The following is a 12,440-nucleotide window of genomic DNA, read 5'->3' as shown; positions in this document are numbered from 1 at the left end:
GTGGCAGCCACAACCACGCCAGAGCAGTGCCCAGCAGCACATGAGCCATGTCACTGTCCCACACCCTGGGCCAGGCTCCAGCTGCTGCTTGGTCTGAGCGAGATCCTGCTCTTCCCTAAGCAGGAACCCACAAAATCATTGAAAAACTAAGGCTCAGTTCCAAATTTAAATCATGTTTCTCAGGACCTGCTCCAATCAAGTTATGAAAACCTCCAAGAACGATGATTTCACAGCCTCTCTAGCCCCTGCTGCAGTGTTTAGTTACCCTTATTGTGTTTTTTTACCCGCTCTTATCTAGTTGTAATGTAACTTGTCTCAGCTTTTGGCCACTTGACCTTTCACTGTGCATGTCTGAGAAGAGTCTTCCCTGCACTCCCCTGTGGCAGTGGAAGACCACAGTCAGACTCCCTCAGCCCCTTCTCTAAGCTAAGCGAGCCTAGCACCCTCACCTTCTCCTTACATACATGCTCCAGCCTTCTGACCAACTTAGTGGCCCTCCTGCTGTATTCTCCAGCTTTTCAGCATCTTTCTTGTACTTTGAAGACCAAAACCAGATGCAGTACTTCAGATACAGCTTCACCAGGGCCTAGTAGAGGTGAGCAGGCATGCCCAGGACACAGGTAGCCTTCACTGCCTGCTTCTGCTTTGTCTGGGTAGTCACAGATAACTTGTTGGTCATCTGAAATGACACATCCCTGTTGTTCTTTCTGCTACCTAATTTTAAAAATTGCTATCTTTCTATCCTCAACGCTTCCAGTCAAGCAAACTACGAGAACCCTAAAATTGTTTGAAACTCACTACGATCTGAACAGCAACAAGCCTGCTCTTCCCGGAGACCATGCACACACATGGAAAAAAAAAATTAGCCTCTAACTACATCATTTTGAATCTTGTGGCATAGCCCAATTCACTTGTGAAAGACCAACAGATGGACAGAAAGAGACACCCTCCTCCCCCTTTCACTGGTATCAGTTCCTGTTAAACACTCCTGTGTCCAGACTGACCACTCAATGCAGAGAAAATTGCAATTCACCTTGATGAACTTCCTAACAAGTTCTGTGCACCTCCCTCCTTCTTCCTCTACCAGCCACACATACTCTACATTTTCCTCTAATTAAGCCCATACTAAGCACCGAAAATCTGCAGGGTCCTCTCAGACATCCCTTGTCCCTTTCTGTGGGGACCCTCCGGTTCCCCAGTGGTAAGCCCACGGGCAAAAAGCTGACATCTGTGCGGCAGCTCGCAGGCTGCAATCGCAGGTACAGCATGTGTTGCACCTTGAACTACCGTCTCATTTCAGACCCCACCGTTGAGACCAATTAAGTACAGAGTATGCAAGGAGCCGACTGAGTGTCGCGTGCTGACTATAACCACAAAGACTTAGAGGCCACAAATCTGTTATTACCAAGCTGTTCCTGACAGCAGCATGCTGCCTGTTAACAAAAAGGATAGATTAGGATCAATCAGGTCTCCCTCTGGCTTGTCAGTGGGACTTTGGACCACAACTTCCACCCAAAACTTTCCTCTTCTGCTTCTGAACACCTAGCCAGCTCCAGGCTAACAAGGTTTCTGCTGAGTCAAGCATGAGCTGAACCATATGTTCACAATTAGTTAACTTCTTGCTTTGTCGCTAGAGGCACTATCAATAAATCAGCGACAGCCCGTAGTGGCCTTAGGAGATGCAATGAGCCACCCCCAGCCAGCACGCACCCCTCCCTGCCACACAGGCGAGCGGCCGAATTTCATTCCAGCTGTGGCATTGTGAAGTGAATTACCTTTATCCTCAATTTAAAAAGCCAGCATGAAATCAAGAGACTGGAGAAAAAGAATAGAGAGAAAAAGAAAAGAGGAAGGGGTGGGAGCAGAGGAAAAAATCCTAGCAGGTCAACTCACAAAAGGCCTGGTGAGTGACGGACTACAGGGATGCACCTGTTTAACCCATTGCTGTAAGGCTGCCTGATGGCAGCACGCTGACTTCCAAAGCCATTCCCCGTCTCTTTTTCTCCAGTGCTGCACTCAGAGGTTTCTTGTTAAATGCTGAAAGGGGGACTCAGCGATGTAGTTGTTTCTAAACCAGTCAAACATAATGTGAAGTAGCAGCCCAGCCAGCAGGTAAAGCAGAACTAGAGCCAACAGATTGAGGGTGAGACGGAGTGGCTGGGAACACCACCACGAGGCAAGTCCTGCACTGAGCGCTGTGCTCAGCCTTGTACATGAGCAACAGCAGCACGACTAGGGGATACCTTGCAAACAACTGAATTTCCAGCAGGCTGCTCATCTGCGCTCACTGCTCCACTCTGAGCCTCAGGAGATGCAATTATAGGGAGGAAAAGAAAAACACTTTTTAAATATCAGTGAAAATGGTAAATTACAATAGGCCCAGCGGTGGGCCAGTCCTAAGTGTGCTACACTGAAAAAGCTCCTGTGTTTTCTGTTCGTTGGTATCAGACTGAGATCGGGTACTGCTCTGATTTGGGATGGCACAGGGCAATAGTCGTGCTGCCCACACTAAGCCACATTCCCTGTATCAATGGAGAGTGCTGGAGGCTTCTAGAAAGTGATCCACAGCACTTGGATCAGGAGCTTGGCTATCCTAGGGTCCTTGCACCTCCACGCACTTACAGAGATTCTTTGTAGGAAAACCAGTCTAACTTCAGCACTTAGATTCAGGCAACCTGAACATCACTGAAAACTAAATGCTTAAATGATTGTAGTTGCCTGAGAGGCTGATTGCACTAGCAGTTAATCTCAGAATAAACTTAACACATCCCAGAGATGTGGAGAAAAAGATTTGAGATTCTTTACAGCCAAAAGCAAGCAAGAATAACTTCCTGGCCCAGTGCTCAGGATATACCTCCCAGATGAAGACAACTCATGTCCTGCTTCCAGCCCTGTTTCAGATTTTACTGTAAGCATTTGCTGGCCAGAACCCACAAACAGCTGCTGGCACTGAACTGAGAGGCTCTTCCCTCCCAGACAGGTGCTTTAACTGGTGCCCTGCTCTTGGTTGAGTATTCTCCCTTTGCCAGGAAGCTCTTTTTCTTCATTTTGATGCACTAAAAGAAAAAAACAAACAAACAACTATGGAAATAAAACTCCTACAGAATTTTAGAACACTTCTACATTTTAGTTATCAAACCTATTCATTGAAGTTCTCAGTTCTGTCCAATAAGGGGGAAAAAATTATTTATTTTTACATGATCTCCTCTGTCATTGACACACCTGAACAAAAACCATACAGAACTATGCTGTTCTGAAAAAGGCTGAGTTTTAAAAATCTGGACTAATTAAAAATCAGACTTCTGCAAAACACAAGTAGCTGGAGAGACACCATTGATTTTGCCAGAGTTCCTTGATCTTTTTGTTTCACTTTCAGTAAGTATTAAGTAGTCTTGCCAATCAGTCACTTTGTGTAACCACATTGAAACCATGGCATGGCCTTTAAACCCTTCAGGGGAAAACCAAAAACAAACAAAACAACAAAAACAAACAAACAAAAACAACCAAAAAGGATGTTAAACCTTACTATCACAGCCCAACTGCCACACTCAAAAACCTACATTCAGCTTACACACATTTCAAACACAGATGTTTTGCTTTCCTACCTGGCAGTACAGTGCCTGGTTGCTTTTTGGTGATAAACAAAACAGCTTTATTCCACCCCAGATAAAACTGGAATTCATCCAGTATGCAGAGCTGGGAAACGATGTGGAAGTGCAGATGCTGGGATCTCAAGAATACCTGAACATCTTCAGGTGTCATGAACTTCTTTCAGAAAGCGATGCCTTGCTATCTCCATGCTGCTCAGCAGGAGTTAACAGACAAATGACTATATTAATACAACAGCTGTATTTGGGCAATATTAACACCAGACTTACAAAGAAAGACCAATCGCTAGTTGTAGACTCTAAGATGACAATGCTTAAGTGGAAGCCGGGATCCTGACATAAAACTGCTAATATCTATCATTGTTTCTTCATTTATAAATGCCATTGAAGAACAAAATGTTGGATTAAATCTTTAAAAGTAATAGCTAGTAGCTTACAACAACAGTCCAATGAAATGCAAAAACAGACTTTCATGAAGTTTTTTTTTTTTCAAATGACTGAAAAGAAGTTCCTAAATCTTTAACTGCTTAAAATATGCACTTCATAAATTGATTTCTGAAATCAAGTCTACAGAATCTGAGTACACATCCCTCTTCTACCTGCACACTTTTTTTTTTCTTTTCCTCTATACTAAAGATATTTTGCTATATGAAAGAGTTGTCTTAAAGCACAAATTTCAGGGACTGTATTTACACAATTACCTAAGAATGTCTGCTTAGAAGGTCTTAGAGTTGCAAAAACAAAAACAAACAAAAAAAACCTGAAATTTTGAACCTTGGTAAATCTAATAAGAGATAAAAATGATTAAAAAATGTTTTACAGTTTGTCTCAAGATTCAGGGAATATGACTTACACTATTTTAATTCTTTACATGGACAATATGGATTTCAGTATCAAAAAAATAAAGTGTTTGTTGTTGTTTGTTTGTTTTTTTCCCTTTTGATTTAAAAACATTGCTCCACTGATGCAAATACACAGATCGAATTATTTGTGCCATTAGATGAAATCAACCAATTCTTCTGGATTTGGAAAATGCTGGTAAAAGAATATAACTTTGGCGGGAGCAGAGGACACACAATAGACCTGGACTGATTAATGGAAATAATCTGGTGAATAATTGTGCTCGGTGAATAAATGATAGAGAACTGCCGACTGCTCCCAGGCTGTCCCAAAAATAAAACTTAAATCCCATGGCAAGAACCTGAGTGAAGGCTCCCTGATTTATTCCACCGAACAACCTCGATCTGCTCGTTTGTGTGGGAGCAGATGGAGGGATGCTAGAAGCCCTCTAGCGTCCACACATTGCACAGCCCTATAACACACCACCACGCAGGGATGCCTGAAAACCAAAACATTTTCAGGAACACCTTATCCCTCCTCACTCACAGCAGCAAGCCACATCTTTGAAGGAATAAAGTCTACAATCAGTGTTACTCCTGAAAATAAAAATACCTGCACTTGCAGAGGGCTATTCATCGGTCAGAACATCTAAACCAGCATTTTCTTCATCACACATTTTGGCATAAATTTGTATACAAAGAGATGAAGTGACTTGCTGAAGGCTATCCTGCAGGCAGGAGCTGACCCAGAATTAGCACTGTAGAGCCTTTCAGCTTCCCAGTGGAGGATTTTGTTTTGGGGGAATACGGTTCCTTTGTGCCTGGTGCATCAGGTGTGCTCGCCAAACACCTCCTTGTAGGTTCTGAGTGCTGGGGGTTTCACCTAGGTCTAAGCTCTGTCACTGAAAAGTAACCCCCTTGATATTTGACAAATCACAGAACAACAGCCAAAACTTCGAAAACCTCATGAACTTGGGTTCTTATCCAAATTGCATGGCTCAGTTCCACCTTGCATCCACAGAAACAGAAGGGCACAGACAGAAAGTGAATGCCTGCAGAGTGACCACAGCACTTCAGCAGAATACTGAGAAAGAGACCACAAGCTCTGGAGATGCATAGCACAGCACAAGGACAGAAACCAGAATCTAGTGATGGGCATCAGGTGTCTTCTGTGGCCCGTATCAGAATGCTTGGAGGCCAGAATGTCACAAACACAAACAAGTCTCCAGGACCAAGGGCAAGGAGACTTCATGGAAACTGTAAAACGTACAAGGATTCATTTTCCCCAAGCCATGTTTCAGAGAAACAGCTGTGTTTTCCACACAAACTCTACATGAAAGTTCTTACTGCAAGGTAGAGTCTCCTCAGAGAGTATATCCCTGGAAGAAGGAAGAAGCAAGGGACTTGGAGGCAATATGTCACATCAGGAGAGTATGACACAGGAACCTCGAGCCAAGAGAAGCCTCTTCTCTGAAGCCTACCTTGCAGCAGTTTACTAATCTCATTTCTTTCCCTGTTGTCCTATTACATTTTGCAATGTAATTGTACAAGTGTAAAATTACTGTAAGGCATCGATGAATCCTGCTCTCTCATCCGGGGCAGTTAAAAACCAAACATTTCTCTGGTTTCTTATTCAGTCTGAGGCCTTTTTACATTGCTTTGGCATAGTAAAAGGCTGCGAAGTGGATGCAAGCCTCCCCCCCCACCTCTTTCACCTCTAGGATAGCATGGAGTATAACTGTACAAAAAATCCTGCTAGCAGTCAATCTCTACTGCACATCATTGCTGCAACAGAGCCCACACTGCCATTGAAATGTGTAAACTTTTCCTCAAAATGAAATTTCAGCAAAAATTCCAAGGAGAAAACAGCTCTGATGTGTTTGGAATAGAATTCTTCTTTTAAAAAGCTTTGGGATTTGGAAGACATTTACTCTTTTAATCCATTATATCAAAATCATTGACAAAATCACAATGAAACATTTTGTTCCTTCCTAAAAACAAAAACCAAAGAGGGAAAAAAAAAAATCTTTCACAGAGAATTAAAAAGCATTCAGGTTTCATTCCAACGAGCTGGGCGTCAGGACCTCAGCATTCTTTGAGAAAAGAGATTATTGTCTCCAGCCAGCTCTGGTGTAAGCCTGTAAAATCCTCTGCCAATCTTTTAGATGAATTACCAGCCAACTAATTCCTTTTCATCACCAGTTCATCGAACACTACCTGCACGGACTAGGAGCTGGAGAGTCTGTGTATACGGACAGAGCTATTTTACTAGAACGTCTCCCTAGTGACTTACTGTTTTAACTCAGCCTTTGAATGGCGTGCACAAAAACCCTGACATCTTTCTCAGCTCGTGACAACAACATCCTTCACCTTCTGACCCCCAACACATTTCCACGCATCCTGGGATCTTTCATTCATTATTGATTAGGGAAGGCAGCGCTATACAGCTCTGCAATGAAGAGATGCCCTCACATATATTTACTCAGATCAGAGATCTCTGCCAAGCCTCCCAGCTGCCAGCCAAGAATGGAAAGTGCCCAGCACTACACCCAAGGAGAGATGGAGGGGAGCCAGACTGCCAGCTCCTGAGCACCAGCCAAGAGGAAAAGCAGCACTAAATAGGTGAAGTCCAGCCCATAGGTACCAGCAACACAGTGCACACCGGAGAGCCCACAGACCAGATTATGAAGCAGACAGATGCACGTGTCAGTGGCTGATGAGACATGGAGCTCCATCCAGCTCTGCATCTGGTCCCGTGAAAATTCATCCCAGTTTGGATAAAACCCACGAGCTAAGCTCGTCTGGCAGGTCTCCCTGCAAAATAGTTTGACTTCAATAGAAAACACCATGGAGAAAAACATGGCTTCGCAGCACACCATTGTTTCTCTCATACGCTCAGCAATTTCACCCAAACGGTGACTGATGGTCAACCTTCATAACATAGTCAAGAGAAACTGTTTCTATGATCTGTCATTTAACCACGGGGCTACCTCAGTGCATTTGTTTGCACTGCAGAATCAGAGTTCTGTGATGAAAAGGTTACTTAGCTGCAGCATGGCAACTCGGCTCAGTGGTAACCTCTGGATGGAGGAAAACAAACACGGTAGTAGCATGCTGCTGGTGCCACATAAAGGGGAGGCTTCACATCCAAAACCACATCAAGGTTTGTGTTAAAACTCCCACCCAATTAGTCCCTAAAATTCATGAAAGAAGTTTCCTGTTCAAAATTAACATGGCTTTTGTAGACCCCAGTGGTCACAGCCAAGAACAGAGGGATTCATTTGGCCATGGGCTATATAAATACATTTGCGATTACACCAATATAAAATCTAAGCAGACACACCACTCCTGATGGAGAGATGAGCAACTGAACATAAAGATGCAAAGAATGACCTGGGCATACAAAGTAAATTGGTGACACAGAGCTCCCACAAATCCTGTTAAAGACTCTGCTAAAAAAAAAGACAACGGGTGATCCCAGGAGCTTGTCTGAAACCTCAGAACAAACACTGCTCCCACTGTATAACATCAGACCCAGGAGCAGAACATATTTATCTTTTATACAGCTATCAAACTGGCAATAGAAACAGGTTCCCACCTGTAGTTTTCAGGAGAACCTATCAGGATGTCAAGAGGCAGACATGAGATCAGTATCTCTTTAGGGCCAGTTCCAGCTCCTCCAAAGGAAATAGCAAGACACCTACAAAGTAAAGGGACTGGGATTTGTTCTGAGATAAACACAAAAGCAGCACAATTAGTGTCCTCCTGTGATAGAATATCTAGAAGAAAACTCCAGAATTATAAAAAGTTTTCTTCTATTTATTTTATTTACCATGATACTCTCACCCTCAATGACATAGTATAGCAGCGAGTTCTATAAACATATCCCATGCTACATAAGAACAGCACTTTTTTATTTGTCTTTTCACTTCAGGATGTGAATACTCATTCCCATATCTGAAAATATGGGAACTGCAATCTAGAGTACTCCATGCTGAAGAAAGATGAGGTCTAACTGCTAGAGGTGTGTTGTTTCTCAGATGATCAGGAAAACAGAAAAATGATTACAAAACCAGATAAAATCAGCATAGATTTTGCTTATAAGCACATTGAGATGGCAAGCACACAGGATGAAAAAGAACCACATAAGCTAAAGTCAAAAAAAAAAAAAAAAAAAAAAAAAAGCAGAAGAGATTAAACTCCACGAATAAATTTAGATAGGAAGTTAGAATAACACTTCAAATTGTCTAGAAGTAAGAAGTAGTACCAGTGTCATAAAAGAACATTTAGGAGGGTTGTCATTAAAATTTTTTATGAACTGACTGCCTAACAAAACCAGGATATGGGACAAGATGACTCACAAGCCCCTTCAAGTCCTAGGCTACCATAAGTTGCTTTCCAGGGTTTAGCTAACAGATCTCTCTCTGAAGCAGGGATCTTTGGTCCCTTTTAAAACAGCAGTTAGACAACCAGGCTGAGCTGTTAACAGAACACGGGTGGTAACAGATGGGTGAGCACTTGTGCACACAACACATGGCACACAAACACTACTTATATTATTCAAGCACATTGCTTACATACTTCATCTGTAAGGATATTCTTACACATAAGAAGTATGCTACCTGTGTATAAAAGTTAATGATTTCAGATAAATCTGAAGCATGGCCACAAATTTACAGAAATCCGTTTATACAAGAAAATGTGATGCAAGGTAATGTGATTTTCCACTTTAAAATTAAGCATGTCCAATAAAGAACATCCTTTCAAAATCCTAGTGTCTGCATAGGGTGATAATGAGTTCCTTGCAATGCTGTTATCCAGAGGATAAGTGTGGAAGATGACTGCAAATTGGGAGGCGTATAAGCTTCTCAGGACCTTAAGCACTGTAGAACACTTTCTAAAAGTCCACAAATACTGTCAAAGCCATTCAAGATTAACTAAAAGTAAGAGATACTCATTTGGCATTTTGTTATTTAATTTGAGCACACACAGCACCACATGCATATAAATCCATCAAATAATATTCATTACTCAAATTAACTTTCTATATCATCACAATGTTACCCTTTTCCACGTTGCTGCTAAAACATAACTTATTTCTTTCAAGGGGTTAACAAAAAATAGCAAGCGACCCTTTTCAAATCACAGCAAAATAAACGCTACTAATACCGAATTCACTTCTGGGGATCTGTCAGAGATAAATCTCATCCAGAACGCGTGCACCAGAAAAACACAAAAATGCAGTCACAAATATCTAAATGTACTGTATGCCTTCATTTCAAACCACAAGAAAGCGCTGAAGCCACCAAAAGAATCATGTCTGTGCAGTATAGACTCCATCACTGACTCACCACCCTCACTGTGAGAAACCGCAGGCAAATCCAGAAGGGTCTGTTACAGTTTTTTGTTTGTCTGTTGAATTTGTTTGCTTCCAAAAACTCTTGAAACGCCACAGTGCTACACTGCATAGAAACAGAAGAGATGGAGCTCAATAGGCTGTGGCTCAATTTGACAAAGTGTGTTTTACACCTGTGGACTTCATTTGCTGTATTTACTGCCAGCTGACAACAATTTCCAAACTAGTCACTCATCTGAGAGAGTGATACAAAAGCTAAACATTAGCTTAAAATATACCAGGAAGAAATGAAAGATTTACCAATGTTCTTCTCTAAAACGTTGGTGAATTACACAGCAGACTTGAGTAATTTTTGTCATCCATCTGAGAAACAGGTCAATGTCAGCTGGAATATTCTCTGAGATGGGTCCCTGTGGTGTATATATTATGGGCAGATTGTAAAAGAGCATGCCTTATTTGACTTAAAAAGCAAGGGAAAAGACAGTACGTGACAGCACTCTGCAAAAACATCAAAGATAAACACTACTGAGGAACAAGGACTGTCTAAAATCAAGCAAGATATTGGCACTAGGACAAAAGGGATTATACCTGCTATGAATACATTCAGTCTGGAAACTAGGAAGTGCCTAGCCATCAGAGCTCGGAGAGCCTCTCAGCGGGAATGACACAAGGAAAATAACCTAATTAGTTTTAAGAGGGAGATTGAAAAAATATGAAAGTAAACAGCAGGGGATTAGGTTTGGGAAGTGCCTTTTAGACCTGTGTTTGTGGAGGACAACTAATCACAGAAAGAATCAGGACCTGTATCTGAACAAATTTCCATTGAAAAGCATTCTTGCAAATTAGTCTCATCAGGCTTAACTAATCACACCTTTAGTTCACAAACATCATCATAAATCCATGCAAATGCCAGACCTGTATGTACCCCAGTACAGGGCCAATACCAGGGCATATTATATGAACTTTTTTTTTTTTTTTTGCCACCAATACGCTTGCTATTCCTAAGAGGGATGAGAAGCACAATAGCAGTATTATGACAGAACAAATGAAGAGGCTTTTGTGAGAGTCATCTGTGCAGGTGATAGCATGAAAAGTAAGACTGACTGAGGTAAATCCAGAAGAAAAAAAAAAATACAAATAGTTTAAGAAAACTTTTATACTTTTGTAAGCCAGAACTTCTGGAAGCCAGTTCACAATGGTCCAAACACAATTTTAGAGCCATTTCTACATAGAAATTTGTTAAATTAGAAAAATCCAAGGAGGATTAGCTTCATTATTATCATTTAAACAAAAATAACAATAACATTTAACGAAAATTAAATTTAATTAAAACATTGATAAATGTATCTACACAGAATCCAACAGTAATACTAGAGTATTCACAAATGTCAACATCCCTGAACTTTCACTCCAACTGAAGTGCCAGATTAACTACAACAAGCAGTAAGAGCTCAGAGACCAGCTGCCTCAGATAAACAGGAAACGAATTAGCAGGTGATTGTTACTTGGTTTTGTTTTACACAATACATTGATGTATAATTGCTAGTGTGACTTGAAGCTTTTCTATCATCATGTGTAACATCCCTACCCCCCTTTGCAAAATTATCTCTTTCTCTCTTACACCAACTGCATTTGGACTTCCCTTGACAGAATATCACTCAAAAGTTATCTCCCCAAACCTATGAGGCAGCTGGGCTCTGATATGGTGGCCTGTTACCATGTACCATCCTTCATTGTCGGGCATGGAAACCATGATGCAGGGAGTCGAAATGAATTAGTTGAGCTTAGAAAGCAAAGCCAACAGTAAAAACCAACACAGACGCCAGCTTTGTAGATGCAACAATGGGGTGACCACAGGTTTTGTTCATACTTGTTTTTCACTCAGTGTGTCCGCACTCCTCCTACACTTCTCAGAGGCAAATAGCGTGCCAGAACATACACGGTTCAGCCAAGAGGAAGCACAGAGCCACCAGCATTGTGCCAGGCAAAGGGCCACCTAGTAGCAGCTGTGGGCCAGCACAGAATGAATCATAAAATCATAGAATGGGTCGGGTTGGAAGCGACCTCAAAGATCACCCAGTTTCAACCCACTTGCCGCATGCAGGGACACCACCCACTAGAACAGGTTGCTCAGGGCTTCACCCAACCTGGCCTTGAATGCTTCTAGGGATGGGGCATCCACAACCTCTCTGGGCAACCTGTTCCAGTGCCTCACCACCCTCTGAGTGAAGAATTTCCTCCTAGCCTCTAATCTAAATTTCCCCTCTTTAGGTTTAAAACCATTCCCCCTCATCCCATCATTACCTGACTGAGCAGCAATCCACCCGCCCAGGTGCACAAGGCAGGAAAGAAGCTTTCCCTGCACCTGCAGGTGTGTTTTTAGACACTTAGTGAGGAACAAAATGTGAAATGACATTGCAGGGGAACTTCTGGACCGGATGACGTGGAGGTCCTTTGCGACCTTAATAACTATGACTGGGGGGCACTACAAGAAGCAGCCTTGAGCAGGGGGCACCTGTGGTACCCACAGGGCTGAGCAGCGCTGCCTGCAGACCCCGGGGGAGGCCCAGAAGCAGGAACACCCCGGGGCTTCCCCGGCTGAGGCGATGCCCCCTGAATCCACCATCACCCCCCAGC

The 12,440-nt window shown here is 42.4% G+C and overlaps 1 protein-coding gene across 4 annotated transcripts in view; it reads right to left on the bottom strand.

Annotated features, from left to right (window-relative positions):
* Positions 1-9,930, bottom strand: part of OSTN (osteocrin) — a 92,945-nt gene extending 83,015 nt beyond the window's left edge. For 2 of the 4 annotated variants that reach the window (XM_038183853.2, XM_038183852.2), the window contains exon 1: positions 9,799-9,930. In XM_038183853.2, coding sequence (XP_038039781.2) covers positions 9,799-9,915 — 117 coding nt within the window. In that variant the 5' untranslated portion in view covers positions 9,916-9,930. The remainder of the gene's footprint in view (positions 1-9,798) is intronic. The other 2 variants (XM_072042709.1, XM_072042706.1) reach the window with 2 other exon arrangements.
* Positions 9,931-12,440: the final 2,510 nt, after the last annotated feature.

This window comes from Anas platyrhynchos, chromosome 9 (assembly GCF_047663525.1).
Source record: "Anas platyrhynchos isolate ZD024472 breed Pekin duck chromosome 9, IASCAAS_PekinDuck_T2T, whole genome shotgun sequence".
Classification (NCBI taxonomy): Eukaryota; Metazoa; Chordata; class Aves; order Anseriformes; family Anatidae; genus Anas; species Anas platyrhynchos.
This window is presented reverse-complemented; position numbering and strand designations above follow the sequence as displayed.